Below are 15,200 nucleotides of genomic sequence, written 5' to 3'. Positions count from 1 at the left end.
GAGGGAAATAGTTGTAATGTTGCCCCTGGGGGTGTTGTGAAAATTGAATAATGTGTGTTTGTTACTGTCATAATCACCACAGAAGCAATATACAGATAGCTCAGCTGACACGTCATTCATCACTCTAAAATTTCATTTAATAGTTTGAGGAGAAAGCAAAAAATTCCTTGGAAAGAAAGTGATATCTACTCTTCAAAAGATTTTTCCTTTCCTTTAGCATACTTTTACCTAAGAATAAGCACTTCAGTTTAAATTGTGTGCTTGTGTGTAGGCCTGTTTCCTGAGTCTTAGAATATAATATAAAAGTGTAAATGAGCAGCATGACACTTGTTGCCCTGTTTGAATCAGACGACAGTGTCATAGATGGGTCTTCGTGGCGCCTGAGAGACATGACGTGTTCATATATTTGGAGCACAGTTAATGAAAAGGTCGTTATTATATTTTATTAGAAGAGAGACCATTTTTTTGCATGGTAATTAATGTTATAAAATGACTTTTTTGTTGTTTTTAAGGGAGGGTAATGGCTTAATATTAAAATTCATTTTCTTTTTAATCTTACTGGTTGCTGGTATTTGAACCTAAATAATGATTTAGGTGCTGAAACGGATACATCTAGTAATATCTATATTACTATATTAGTGATGTTAAATACATAGAGCATGTAACCTCTAAAACTCTAATAATTTTCCCTGGAAGCCATGCCTTCTGTCATCAGAGATATAACAAGTCTCTAATGTTTGCTTCATTTTTTTTTTTTAAGATTTCATTTATTTATTTGACAGAGAGAGACACAGCCAGAGAGGGAACAGAAGTAGGGGGAGTGGGAGAGAGAGAAGCAGGCTTCCCACGGAGCAGGGAGCCCCATGTGGAGCTCAATCCCACGACTCTAGGATCATGACCTGAGCCAAAGGCAGACACTTAACAACTGAGCCATCCAGGCGCCCCTAATGTTTGCCTTAATGTACACAGTACTCTTAATGAAGGAGTAGTTAGGGACAGGCAATCCTGACTTACTTTACAAAATATAATTAAAATTAACGTGACATTTTGTATGTGTGTCGCTTGTCATTTAATGTTAGGAGTGACTATTATTTAAGCATATGGTGTAATCATAAGAAGAACTCTACGAATGCGGAATGAAATACAAATCCCCATAACTTTAATGGCTTAGTGAGATCTTTCTCCCTAATTTCATTCGGGATGCTTTGATAAAGGTAAAGGCCCACACTTAATAATGATCATGCCAGAGAATTATGACAGTATCTGCTAACTGAGTGATTAATTAATTAGTTTTAGCGTGTCCTGTCAGCTAGCAGAACACAACTCATTCCAAGGCAGAAATGGGTTAACTAGGAAGAAGGCTTATGAGTGGATAGTCTGAAAAGAGTTGAAGGAGGCAGGGAAGATGAAATGGTCTGTAGAACCCTGGAGAAGAGCTTGGGGAAAAAAGAAAAGCCCTCTAATACAAAGTACTGAGGAGTACTGGGCAAAGCCGTAGGCAGAGAAGTTAGCCCTTTTTTTGGCCATAAAGATTGACAGGAAGTAGGAAGGCTGTAAGGATCTAATAATATGCTTTTCTTTTCTTTTTAAAGATTTTATGTATTTATTTGAGAAAGAGTGGGCACTAGCTTGGGGGGAGGGGCAGAGGGAGGAGGAGAAGCAGACTCCTTACTGAGCAGGATGCTCAATGGAGCTCCACTCAGGGCTCGATCTCAAGACCCTGAGATCCTCACCTGAGCCAAAGGCAGTTGCTTAACCTACTAAGCCACCCAGGAGTCCCATAACATGTTTTTCTAATGTGGAACACATACTATTGCTGAAATGTACTGTTATTCTGAATAGGAGATGAATGAGGAAAGGAAGGGGGGGTAGGGGACAAGAGATGAGGGTAAATAAGAAGTGAACTGGTCAGCCAGGAGGTGACTTGGTGGTGCGGGATAGAGAGTAGAAAGGGAGAACAGTAGAGAAGGAACAAAACAGAAGAGGAAGGAGAGAATGAGAAAGAGGATCATACCTCCTTTCTGGATTTGGTAGGCTTTAGAATTATTTGGAATTGTCCATTGAGATACTAGCTGTGGCTTATATTTCTTTGGAGTTTTTTGGTCAAATTTTTAATAAGTATATTTGCTCTAGGAAGAGTTTTCCTTTAAAGTTTCAGGATTTGTTTTTGTTTTTCAGTAGAGCAACCACAACAGCCTGACCTAGGGATATGATTCTGTGGGGTATATTGAACAGCTAGATAACATCAATGTTATGAAGAAATGAATCAAGACAAAGGCCAAACTGAAGATCTGCGTTCCTACGCTAGACTCTGTTGTCAAGTGTTGCCATTAGCTTTTATCATTTCAGCATTTGTCATCTTCTGTGTTTTAAGCACGATTCTAAATGTCAGGGATGACAGGATGCTTGGGACAGTGTTCCCTCCTGCCTTCTAGGATCAGTCCGGTTAATGGGAAAGACAAGTGATGGGTCTATAGGAAATGTTTTGGCAACATGGAGAGGGAGTTCTGTGAAAGAACTGTGCCTGTAGAGGTAAAGAGAGGTTTCCAGAAAGTGACCTTGGGTGAAGTTTATATAAGGTGAAGGTTAAGTGGAGCCTTGCAGGAGGAAAGTTAGAGTTGTGCAAAGGTGCTGGGGTGTAAAAGAATGCGTTTGGTTAATTAACGGGCAGTTTAATGTGATGAGAGCATAGAACTCAGGTTGTGGGAGGGAGAAGGGAATAATGAAAAATGAAGCAGAAGCAGAAAGAGGAGATCGAGGCCAGATTCTGAAAGAATGTAGGTAAAAGAGTTGGATAATGTCCACTAGGGGTATGATAACCCAGGGTAGTGGTGGTGGTAAACATTGGCAAACATATCAGTGGGACAAAGAAGAAGATTCAAAAACAACCTCCAAAACATACAACTGTTATTCAGGGCAGTACTTCAGATCATTGGGAGAAGCTGGATTAATTCATCAATGGTGCTGGGACAAGTTGTTGACTCTTCAAGAAGGACAATTGAGTTACTAGTTGAGAAAATAGTTTATGTAATACATTTAGGTTAAGTATCAGATTCAGGGGCGTCTGGGTGGCTCAGTTGGTTGACTGTCCAACTTGATCTCAGCTCACATCTTGATCTTAGGGTTGTGAATTCCAAGCCCTGCTTTGGCCTCCATACTGGGTGTGTAGCCTACTTAAAAAAAAAAAAAAAAAAAGAATCAGATTCCAATTTAGCAGCTTTTGTTTGAGACTCTGGCTTTATAGCTAAATAGAATCTGATGTTTCAGGACATTTTTCTTACCCTGAAATTTTTTTTTTATAGCATCTGCAGAAAAAGAGGCAATCAAGGGTACATACTCCAAAGTACTGGATGCATATGGACTCTTAGGTGTTTTACGATTAAATCTTGGTAAGTTCATTATTCAATATAATCCATCTTTTTCCATTTTTTTTTAATTCTAAGGATTTGAGAGACTGCTATATATAATTTCATACTCTGTATTTGAGCTGAAAGCATGGTAACATCTTTAAACTCTAATTACACTAATTTTGGGGAAATGTTTGTTGGTTGAAAAGGCATGCTACCTACTCAGGCTCTTGTGATTTTAAGTTCCAGAGACATTATCCTATTTAAACATTTTAAGATCGGTGTCAGTTATCAAAAGAGAAAATCAGGGTATTGCCCTTTTTTGTTTTGTTTTGGTGCAGTGTTTTAGGAAAAGATGTCTTTGTGAGAACCACACTGATTGCTCTGGTTTATAGTGGAAAGGACATCTGCTTTGTATTTAAAAGTTCTCAGCTTGAGTCTCTCTCTGCCACTTAATGTCACTGTGGGCTGCAGAGTAACCTTTGTGATTACCAGTTTGTCTGTATAGCATGGCTGCAGGTGTGGCCCATGGCCTGGTACCAGTCTGTGAACCATTTTGTTACCGGTCTGTGATGAGATAAGGAGCTTGCACCATCATGCAAACCAACACATGGCTTCCATCGCTGATAAAGTCTTACTAGGAAAAAAAAAGCCAGCCAAACTAAACAGTGAGTTTATTCATGAGGTAGTTGGCATTCTGGAACAAGCACCTTTCTCACTGTGACAGCTCACGTGCCATACTTTGAGGAGGGCTGGTGTGTAAAGTGGAGATTTGTCATTTGATTATGACTCTCTCAAATGTAAAAAGCACTGTCCCTAGGAGCTTAACTAATACTGTCTCAGGTATACCCTCACAGTCCAGCGAGATTTATTTTAATCCTGGTTTATGAAGGAGAATATCTCAGGTTGGTTATGTTAGGACACTGAACTTGGTCTAGGTAATGAGTGCTGGAGCCAAGATTCAGGGCCACAGCTGCCTGCTCTGAGCCCATTGTCAGAGTACACCACCGCTGAATTTCACCTTCATGCTAATTTCATAGAATTTTTGTCAAAGTGAGTGAAAAATCTCTGTTAAAGTTCTCGTGAACCAAATTGTTTTATAAGTTGTTAACAGGGGCGTTCTGTTCATATGTCAGCAGTGGCAGCTTACACTGATATTTTTTCCATTTTTTCCCCCTGTGCCATGTACAAAGAATTCCCACATTTATTGTCTTACCTGGATTTCCTGGCAATCATAAAAGAAGATGGGGAAGATAACATATATATACATATATATATTTTTTTTTTACTTGATAAATTTTGGATATCCTCAGATTTAGTAGAGTAATAATTTCATCAATGTGAGATACTCTGTTAAATGTTTCAATGCTGCATTATACTAAATGTGTTTAAGCAAGGATTTTTTTTTTCATCTTCTGCCAAAATCCACTTGTAAATATAAACATGTCCATGGAAGTTTACAATAACCATGCTGTCAGATTTAAAAAGTTGGAGACATGACAAGAAAGTTGGGAGACAATAATCTGAAAAATATTGGGACTTTTTAATCCAATTAATTCTTTGGTTTTTGTAGGTGATACCATGTTACATTACCTGGTCTTAGTCACCGGATGTATGTCTGTTGGAAAAATTCAAGAATCTGAAGTTTTCCGAGTTACTTCTACTGAATTTATATCGCTACGAATTGATTCTTCAGATGAGGATCGCATTTCAGAAGTGCGAAAAGTTTTGAATTCAGGGAACTTTTATTTTGCATGGTCTGCCTCTGGAATCAGTTTAGATCTGAGTCTTAATGCACATCGTAGCATGCAAGAACACACAACTGATAATAGATTTTTCTGGTGAGTTTGTGTTAAACATTTTTTTTTTCCCTTTGTAGTCATGTGCTTGCTGGGCAGTAGTTTGATTTGGGGCATAGCATGTTCATCAGTTATTTCCAGAGCCAGCAGCGATGGGCATTGCTGGGTGAGCACCCCACTCTTTCCTGCTGCAGAACCCAGTAGAGCGGGGCGCACATCCAGTGTCAGTTTGCTGAAGTTCTCATGGGACGTGAAACCCACTTGCTCTCCTTGATCTAGACTGACCTTTCATTTCTGAAATATGTTTAAGATACTTACGTTAAAACTAAGAATGAATTAGTTATGATCAAATTGCGTTACCCATCTTTACTCTTCTTAGTTTTGAGATCTTGTCTCTGGCAGAGACAAGACTGTTTCTCCAAGACAACATTGTCTTATTTTTAGTTTTAAAGGTTATAGGTAGATAAACTTGATTCAAGAGCGATAGACTATGAAGAAGTGGCATACTAGGATAAAGTTTAGTACTATAATAAAGGAAGACTTAATTAGGTAACAAATCTCATCGTCATGTGTAAACGTGCTGTACTATAAGTACGCACGAAGCGTAGGCATATGTGACTCTCATCAGTACTGCTTTATTGCAGCTGACCAGATTTCTAGAACAGTGCTTCTCTTGTTCACAGCCAGCATTACTGTTGATTTTTTTCCTTGACATCAGGTAGCAATTATATTTCTTTCTGTTTCCATGTTGCAAGGCCGAAGTCCAGGACTCTCTACTCTTGGGTCTCCCTTAGTAGGTCAGATTCAAGGTGTTCCTCCTATATATTTTCTTTCTCTCTCCCTGGCACCATCTACCCATGGTCCTTGAGTAGCACATCGAGTCTGACCCATCTGCCCTGGCTGTCTGTCTGAGGGCTCAAAACCAACAACAATGTGAGGATAAGAAACTCATTTTAGCGGAAACTTTGTAGCTAATGTGGAACTTTTTTGGCCTGACATAGTAGCATGGAGGAGAAACAAGGGCAGAATGAAAAAAGACTCTAGTGCACTATAGTCAGAGACTTGGAGCCCCACAAAGGAGGAGATGATGGCTGTGGCCTGGGGAAGGAAGGGTTGAGGGCAGCTGAGTGGGCAAAGAGCTCTGGCTGCTCATGTCAGCCCCACACTTTTCCTGATGGACGAGGCATTGAAATCCCTGAAAATTTAAGGTGATACAGCTGGGCCAGGCAGCTGGCCTCACTTTTTTCCCTCCTCCACCCTGCTCATTCTTCACCCAAATTCCTTAGATTAAGAGATAAAAGTTTTCCTGCCATCATTAGAAGTTTAAGCAGGAGTGGATGCATTGGCTCGATGATCAGCAATTAAGCACATTTGCTAAGTTTAACCAGTAGGAATTATTTAGTTAGTTAGTTCAATTAAGGATGGAGGTGGCCACAAGTTGAGGTCACAGACTGAGGGTGTTCATCTAGCAGGAGACAGGTAGGGGTCACCAAAAATGAGTTTTGATTTTTAAACTTTTTGCAATTTTGCTAAGGATTGACATTCTTGAGCTTCACTTGGCGTAGAAAAATGAAAGCTTTATGCATTTACTGTGCCTACTGTCGTGGCTTAGTAGAACTGTTTCCCGGGATATGGCCACGTAAGTTTGTCGTCACAAACACCTGTCTCAAAGCCCAAGTCATGTCGTTCCACTGGAGATTTGAAGCTGCTGCCAGTTGAGAATTGTTTGTAAATTTAAATAGAAATAACACAGCAACACATTGACAGGAAAGAAAAATGACAGCCGATGGCAGAGGGAGAAACTCTACCTGCGCAAATGTATAAGATCCCACTTGTTTTTAAATGGGGACGAGTGTATTGCCTATATCTCTGCCATGACATGGGACTCGCTGTGGTGTCTGGATACACTGGCCAAGTTTGAATTTCACCTCAGATCAACATAGTTAATAGTAGAGTACGAAAACTGAATTCGTGTTTTGAAAATACATAATGGCCATTGGATTCAGTGTTAGTTCAGAAGTAATCTCACCACTCAGTTACATTACGCTTTCTCGCATGGATGGTTTACCAGAACTGCACATGGCCACTCTCTGTTTTACCTGTCCTGCAGCCTGTACTCTTTGGGAAAGGGCTGGGCAACGGCTGGTGTAGCAGTATTGCTGTGTATTAATGACTAAGACAGCAAGATAGTGCAGAATACTTAAGAAAAAATTTCTGCTTAAAACAGAAGAGTTTTAAAACTCAAAGAACCAAGCTTCAATATTATAGGAAATTCACTTTTATAACACTTTGTTATCAGAAGAGACCAGCCAGGAAGTTTTTCTGCACAGTATATTTTCCTTGGTGATCAGTTAGTTGGGAAATTCCACATGCATTCTTTGGAGGACTAAGGTTCCTATCGAGAGCCCAGTAGAGGCAGGCAGCAGGATGAGAAGGTGGCCAGCCCAGCAGGACTCCAGCCCCTATCCCTGCTTTAGCCATACTCTGCTTTGATGTGTTTCCTAATCACTGGGCTTCCGTGTATTTGAGTAAAACTTTCTGCTCCAGAAAGGTCTGGAAACATGGCCCCCTCTGTTACCTAGAATGCTAAACTATTTGGAATAATGGAAAACTCTAGACACGTTTTAATATGGAAGCTGCTAGTTCAATTGGCTATTTAAATTAAAATTAATTAAAATAGAGCCCTGTTAAAGTAGAGCGTTAAGAGTAGAGCTTTATAAAGTAGGGTGGAGATATGTGTATGAAATTCTTTTTTTGGAAAAGTTAGGTTATGTATACATTATATAAAAAGACAACCGAATGGGGCACAGATACTAAAATTATATAAAAGATGGGCTTCTTCTCTATAGACCTACAGGTCATATGCCAAAGGATTGCATTATCTGGCCTTCTCTTCTGATTCCTAGTATAGTAAATGTAAATGATTTGGTTTATTTGTAGGTCCTTTTAATTGAATAGCATTAAATTAATGTTTCAGGAGCATTGTCTTAATACTTATGCTGTGTTATCTGGTACTCAGTAAGCTAATGAGTTATTTTTTTTCTGTTAGGAATCAGTCTTTGCACTTGCATCTCAAGCACTATGGTGTGAATTGTGATGACTGGCTATTACGCCTCATGTGTGGGGGAGTAGAAATCAGAACAATTTATGCTGCTCATAAGCAGGCAAAGGCTTGCCTCATTTCCAGACTCAGCTGTGAACGAGCTGGGACCAGGTTTAACGTCCGGGGAACAAATGATGACGGTCACGTCGCTAATTTTGTAGAAACAGAACAGGTATATAGTGTTTTATATTGCTTAATTCATGTATTAGATGAGAGGCCCAGAAAATAATAAAACCAGAGATTTCCATTTGATTCAGAACTCCTTTTCACATCTGTAATGTCGTCTTGTGGTTGTTCTTGGCTACTTACTCGCCTTAAGAAAGGCTTCTCGGAGACAAACTTATTTATAAACAAACTTAGGTATGGCCCTTCAAATGAGTAACAAGAATTTTACTAATTAGCATGCTGTTGTCAATGCTGTATGTTTTTTTAAAATTTAAATTTAAATTTTAAATTTTTAAAATCTTCAATTATAGAGCATGACAACTTAATAAAAAGACAACTTTTTTTTTGTGAAATTAAATCAAACCCAGCTCTTTTTTTTATGGAATATTTTATTTGGTTTATTTATTTTACATCAAACCCAGCTCTTAAAGGTAGATATATACCATCTAAAATTAAGTTATGGCATTTGCAGTCAGAGATAGACAGATATCATGTTTTCACTCATATGTGGAATTGAAGAAACAAAATGAAGGAAGAAAAAAGAGACAAAACAAAACAAAAAAGACTCTTAAATACAGAGAACAAACGGGTGGTTGCCAGAGCGGGGAGGTGGCTGGGGGAATGGATGAAATAGATAAAGGAGGTTAAGAGAACACTTACCTTGTTAAGCACTGAGAAATGTGTAGAGTTGTTGATTTTTTTAAAAATTACGACGTTTTTGGCTCTGAAACTATAGAATTGAAATTCAGGCCACACTCCCAGCCCAACTCAGTTCTTCAAATTAGTTTTTGAAAAATACAAAAAAGAAAAAAAAAACCTAAAAAAATTAAATATAAAGGTAAGTGTGTAAAATATTATTTAGAAGGCATTCCTTTTTAAAAGTTATGATACATATGCTTATGTTTTTATTCTTTTTTGGATAATATACAGCAAAACTATCACTAATTAAAAGAAAGTCAAACCTATTTAGTCACCTCTTCTGGATATTTTGTTTGGACAATTATATGCGAGAGACTGGTCATAAGACAAAACTAGCAGGCAACAGATGTTAGTAAATTTGTCTTTGTCATGTAGAGATAATAACTTTGTGGAAATATTTTATATCTGATTTTTCTCTGTAGGTTGTGTACTTAGATGACTCTGTTTCTTCTTTCATACAAATCCGGGGATCTGTTCCGTTGTTCTGGGAGCAACCAGGGTTGCAGGTATCTGTGTAACATTGTTTTATCTTGTGTTTTTCTCTTGAATATTTTCCGTGTTTGCTAAACTTTCAGGACAGTTCATTGGATAGTTCTGTTATTCAGTTTAGTAATATTAGATAGTGACAAACAAGGGTCTAAATACAAGAGTTCGTGGAATTGTCTTAGATATTTTCGATTTAATGTTCTTTCAAATGTCCGTAGAAATTAACTGCTGTATTTCGTATGAAAATTGTAATGTTTCTATAGCACTTGATATTCATTGTTTCTTATTTACTATCTCAGTATCTTAATAAATAATAATTTAGCCTCTTTAGGTAAAAGAATGTAGTTTTTAACAAAAAGCTTCTGAAACCAGATTTCTTAGTTTGGATACCTACTCTGCCACTACTAGCTGTGTGATCTGGGGCAAGTGGTTTAAGGCCTCTGTGTCTCAGTTTGTTTATCTATAAAACAGGAAAAATGATAATATTAGTAGTTCCTGTTCATAGGGTTGTAAGGAAAAATGAAAAGTACTAAGACCAATGCATGGTACCCACAGGCAGCACTGTGTGAGGGTTAGCTATTGTTTCGATAATACATCTGCTATCGGGGCGCCTGGGTGGCTCAGCGGGTTAAAGCCTCTGCCTTCGGCTCAGGTCATGATCCCAGGGTCCTGGGGTCGAGCCCTACATCGGGCTCTCTGCTTGGCAGGGAGCCTGCTTCCTCCTCTCTCTCTGCCTGCCTCTCTGCCTACTTGTGATCTCTCTCTGTCAAATAAATAAATAAAATCTTAAAAAAAAAATGTATATTCTTGACTGCGAAAGAAAATTAAAAAAATAATAATAATACATCCACTATTGAAATTTTACTTTATAATTTGTAGTAACCTGTTATCTTTAATATGTTCTCTGGTGTTTGCTTTCTGATTTTTTTTTAACTTTGTTGATATAAACATCTAATCTTTAAAATACAATATTTTTTTCTTATAAGTTCATACTATTAGATGGCCCATAATAGTGTGATTTTACCTTTTTTTTGGTAGGTTTTTAAAAAAAATTTTTAATTTTTTTATAAACATATAATGTATTTTTAGCCCCAGGGGTACAGGTCTGTGAATTGCCAGGTTTACACACTTCACAGCACTCACCATAGCACATGCCCTCCCCAATGTCCATAACACCACCTTCTTCTCCCGACCCCTCTCCCCCCAGCAACCCTCAGTTTGTTTTGTGAGATTAAGAGTCTCTTATGGTTTGTCTCCTTCCTGATCCCATTACATTTTATTTTTATTCAAAAATCTTTAGTCCCTAAAGTATACATTATTTTCATTTTAGACTTCTAGTATGTATTGTCTAGCAAGTTTTATGCCTTAGCCTATAATACTGAGAAAATGGACAGAAAAAAATCTTGCCTCCTTTTAGTTCACAGCTGGATCTCTTAAATTTTAGGATGGCTGGAGTGGAGAAAGATTGCAGACCACTTGAACCTTTGCAATACTGCAATTTATGTAAGACAGGCCAAGAATTAACAGGAATTGAAAGCAGTTACAATTCCTGAGTTCTTGTCAAAAATTTTGACTTATGCAGGTTTTCTCTTTGGCATTTAGGGGTAACTTAAGTAGGTCTATCTCTCCCCAAGTCTTTTGGTAAAGAATCCCAACCCTTGTCCACTTCTCCTAAGCCTCTGTGATCAGAGAAGGGTGTTTGGAATGTTTGCTTTAAGAACATTCCTAAAGCCTTGTTTTGAGGAACAGTGAATTCTTTTGCTTAGAGATAGGGCGGTGTAAGAAATGGCGATAACCTATTTACGGGCCCTCTGTTAGCTGCTCTCTGCGATATTTTATTAGAAGCTCAGAATTATAGTGTGTGATTATTCAGTATGGTTGGATCTTGAATAGCTACATTGTGTGATCCACCTTGGGTGAGGCTGTCCTCCTCCCTCCCGCTGTGTTTTGTGGCTGGCCCACATAGTCTGTCTTGCCCATGTCATACTGTTTAAAGGCTGAAAGCTACAGATTTTAAAATCACGCATTTCTTGATAAAGATAGTAATTTTTAAGACAAGGCAATCCAACAATTCTGCTAAATTGTCATAGAGCTGGCCTTTTGTCCCAGTTATCGATTATTTAGCTTAGTAGTTTTTAAAGTCAGCCTTTTTTTTTTAACAGAAGTAGATTAGTTTCATAAGTATCTTTTACAGAAAAACATTTCCCCCATCATTCTAAGAATAGGTAAGAAAGGAATGAAAATATTTCATAACTTTTTAAAAACTGAAAAATAGATACTCGTTTTTAAAAATATAAAATACGAAGTCCCCAAGTTTATTTCACCTTAGAAAACAAACAAGGGCTGTTGACAGAGAGTGGTTGAAAATGATTGTTAGGTATCCTTCGTATTCTCAGGACTGGAATTAATTTTAGGGTTCCTTGAAGTTAGTGTTACCTAGCGAGAGGCATGGACAGAGATTCCTTGGGACTTGTCCCTTCACTTGCCTCTTATCCCCACAGATAATTCCTCTGAGGTTTTTTAATTGTGAGATTTTGAAGGATCCTCTGAGGTGATTTTAAAATAAAGATTCATGGTCTCAACTTCACATCAGCTGAAACAGAATCTCTTGAAATGGGACCAGAAATCTGTATTTTTAACCAAGTTCCCTACCATTCACATTTGAGAACTTCTATGTACCTGATGTTATTCTGTTGACCTTGAAGCATCTCCAGCCCCATCTGCTCTAACAGCCAGCCTGGAACCAGCAAAGGTAGCCCTGGGACACTTAACCCAGCGTCCTCCTAGGCCCTGGGACTCTCCCTTGCTTTCACTTCCCACTCTGTCATCCCAGTTCGGCTCTTCCTCATTTCTTCTTGCCTGGAAGACTCTCACAGTTTCCTGACTGTCTCCTCCCAGCTCTCTGGCAGTGCTTCCCACTTTCCTTATATTATCTCATCAGCTCTATGAGGCGCCCTTTTCTTCACAATCTGCTTTCCTCTGCCTGTCCAACTTCATGCCTTGCGTCGTCTAACAAGTATCCTCTCTCCCCAAATTAAAGTTGCCATCCTTCAGTAGAGCACACTCAGATCTCCTCACATGGATTCAGTCCCTCCTCCACACTGATCTCGTCATTAAATGCTTAAGTTCCTCCAATGTATATTATTCTATACTGGGTGCATATTGTATACTATGAGAGATTCAAAGACTACACTGATGCTTCAGAGAGAGCTTATCATCTGTTTGGGCGGGGGGGGGGGTCAGGCCTTTTGCAGAACAGGTAAATGTCAATATAAATTAGTTTGAGGAATTACTAGGAGTTGTCCGAAGGTGCTGCACAGATAAGAATGATACTTTAAGTGGTGGCACACTCGTGGATTTTACTTATGACTCGGAAGTTCTTTAACATTTACAATTTAAACTATTACTCTGACATTATGTTATAGCTATATTAGCCTTAAAGGATGGAAGGCCTCATCAGAGCTATGTCTCGTATAGTGCTGCACACTCAACTTCGGGTCTAATTAAAGTCAGAGAAATATGTAAACATGGAGCAGTAGTATTAATGGAAAATGATGTTCGATACCACCCAATTAAATGGTTTTTAACAGATATTTTTGGTACAACTTTTTAAAAAATTGAATAAGTTTATGGTTATTTAAAGCCTTACAGCTTTCTGGAGTAAGACTTTTATTGCCATTAATATAAGAGCTCTTTTTTTAGAGAATTTTTTTTTAGGGAGTTGTCCTAAAACCTACTTGAGTAATAAAACCAGTCCAGTTTAGCCAATATGTTACTTAGAGTTATGACGTATAGCTAGTTGTGTGTCAAAGACCAGAGTGATGGGGAACAATCACAGCCATTGCCTGAAAAACAGTACTTGTATTTTTTTTACCTTTTTGACAGCTGGCAGTACTGTTCAAGATAAATATTAATCAGTAGAAAAATGCTGAGGCTTGGACCTTTATAGAGTTGTAGGCAGTTACCTGAGAGTACTCAAACGAATAGGTATCGAATTCTGCTGCATTTTCTTCAGTCTAAAATGCTTCATGTCGTGGGGTACACATCTTTCAAATTTTAAAATTTTATAAAGACTATTAAGCACCATAAAATGAACTTGAATATAGGTGTGATGTTAGGCAAATCATTTCTTACTGAAAAGAAAAAACATCAAAGAGAAAATACTGGTTATCAGGAGAGTCACTAGATTGTCTCACTTACCAGGAGAGAAGGATGTGTGATGAATGGATAATACCATTAATTCAAATTTCAAATTGGATGAGCATGTTAGAGCTTATTTTCTGATTTTACTTGTCAAACTGTGTGTCTGGTTTGGTAGCCTTCTTCCCATGCCCTTTCAAAGTCACTTTGTTCAAACTGGGGAGAATGAATTGTGGGGAAATTTGATACCAGAGCTTCCGCGGGAAATGTTTAAAAGTGAAGTTTAGGGAAATAATCTGCTGTCACTTTTATTTTTATTTTATTTTTTTTTAAAGGATAGATTTTTTTTTTTAAGATTTTATTTATTTACTTGACAGAGATCACAAGTAGGCAGAGAGGCAGGCAGAGAGAGAGAGAGAGAGAGAGGAGGAAGCAGGCTCCCTGCTGAGCAGAGAGCCCGATGAGGGACTCCATCCCAGGACCCTGGGATCGTGACCTGAGCTGAAGGCAGAGGCTTTAACCCACTGAGCCACCCAGGCGCCCCTGCTGTCACTTTTATATTTCTTCTTGGCATCTCTTATATATTTCATTACTTTGTGTCATCTTTCTGCTACTCTCATATGTGAGAGAAGAAAAACTATAACAAAACAGGAAGGCAGATGTTTTCCATCTTGTTTAATTTTCGTAAACTATATTTTCTGATTGTTTGTGTGTGACTGTGAGACTGACTTGGAAAGCCTGTTTTTCTAAGAACAGTGTTTTTTTTTTTTTAAGATTTTATTTATTTATTTGAGGAAGAGAGAGCATGAGAGGAGAGGGGTCAGCGGGAGAAGCAGACTCCCTGCCGAGACTCTAGGATCATGACCTGAGCTTAAGGCAGTCGCTTAACCAACTGAGCCACCTAGGAACCCCAGGAACAGTGTTTTTAATTTGTTGAATCTTTGGATGAAGGAGAAGTGAATAGAGCATTTAGCATAACAAAGAAAAATATGTAGACATTGCATTTGTAGGCAGCTTGGAAGAGTAGAAATTTAGTTCAGGAGACCTGAATTCTTGAATTCTTGAATCTTTATTTTTTTTTAATTTTTTTAAATTCTTTTTTTTTTTTTTTAATTTTTTTAAATTCTCTTGATCTGAGAGGACAAGTTATTTCACTGGTCTGCATTTCAATTTTTTTATTACCCAGATGGTAGTAATATGTTAACTTACACAGAGCATGTAGTTTGAGCTTAAAACAAGGTAATGTATACAAAAGCCCTCTTAAAAATATCTTTTGGGGGTGCCTGGGTGGCTCAGTGGGTTGAAGCCTCTGCCTTCGGCTCAGGTCATGATCTCAGGGTCCTGGGATCGAGCCCTGATTCAGGCTCTCTGCTCAGTGGGGAGCCTGATTCCCCTTCTCTCTCTCTCTGTCTGCCTCTCTACCTACTTGTGATCTCTGTCTGGCAAATAAATAAAATCTTT

At 38.3% G+C, this 15,200-nt stretch overlaps 1 protein-coding gene across 9 annotated transcripts in view; it reads left to right on the top strand.

Annotated features, from left to right (window-relative positions):
- The window catches only part of SYNJ1 (synaptojanin 1), an 89,483-nt gene that overhangs the window by 20,001 nt on the left and 54,282 nt on the right, over nucleotides 1-15,200 (top strand). For all 9 annotated transcript variants that reach the window (XM_046001885.1, XM_046001884.1, XM_046001887.1 and 6 more), the window contains exons 3-6: nucleotides 3,303-3,389; nucleotides 4,921-5,188; nucleotides 8,196-8,421; nucleotides 9,536-9,619. In XM_046001885.1, coding sequence (XP_045857841.1) covers nucleotides 3,303-3,389; nucleotides 4,921-5,188; nucleotides 8,196-8,421; nucleotides 9,536-9,619 — 665 coding nt within the window. The remainder of the gene's footprint in view (nucleotides 1-3,302; nucleotides 3,390-4,920; nucleotides 5,189-8,195; nucleotides 8,422-9,535; nucleotides 9,620-15,200) is intronic.

This window comes from Meles meles, chromosome 4 (assembly GCF_922984935.1).
Source record: "Meles meles chromosome 4, mMelMel3.1 paternal haplotype, whole genome shotgun sequence".
In the NCBI taxonomy this organism is placed as follows: domain Eukaryota; kingdom Metazoa; phylum Chordata; class Mammalia; order Carnivora; family Mustelidae; genus Meles; species Meles meles.
The sequence above is the reverse complement of the archived record's forward strand: the minus strand, read 5'-3'. Positions and strand labels throughout refer to the sequence as shown.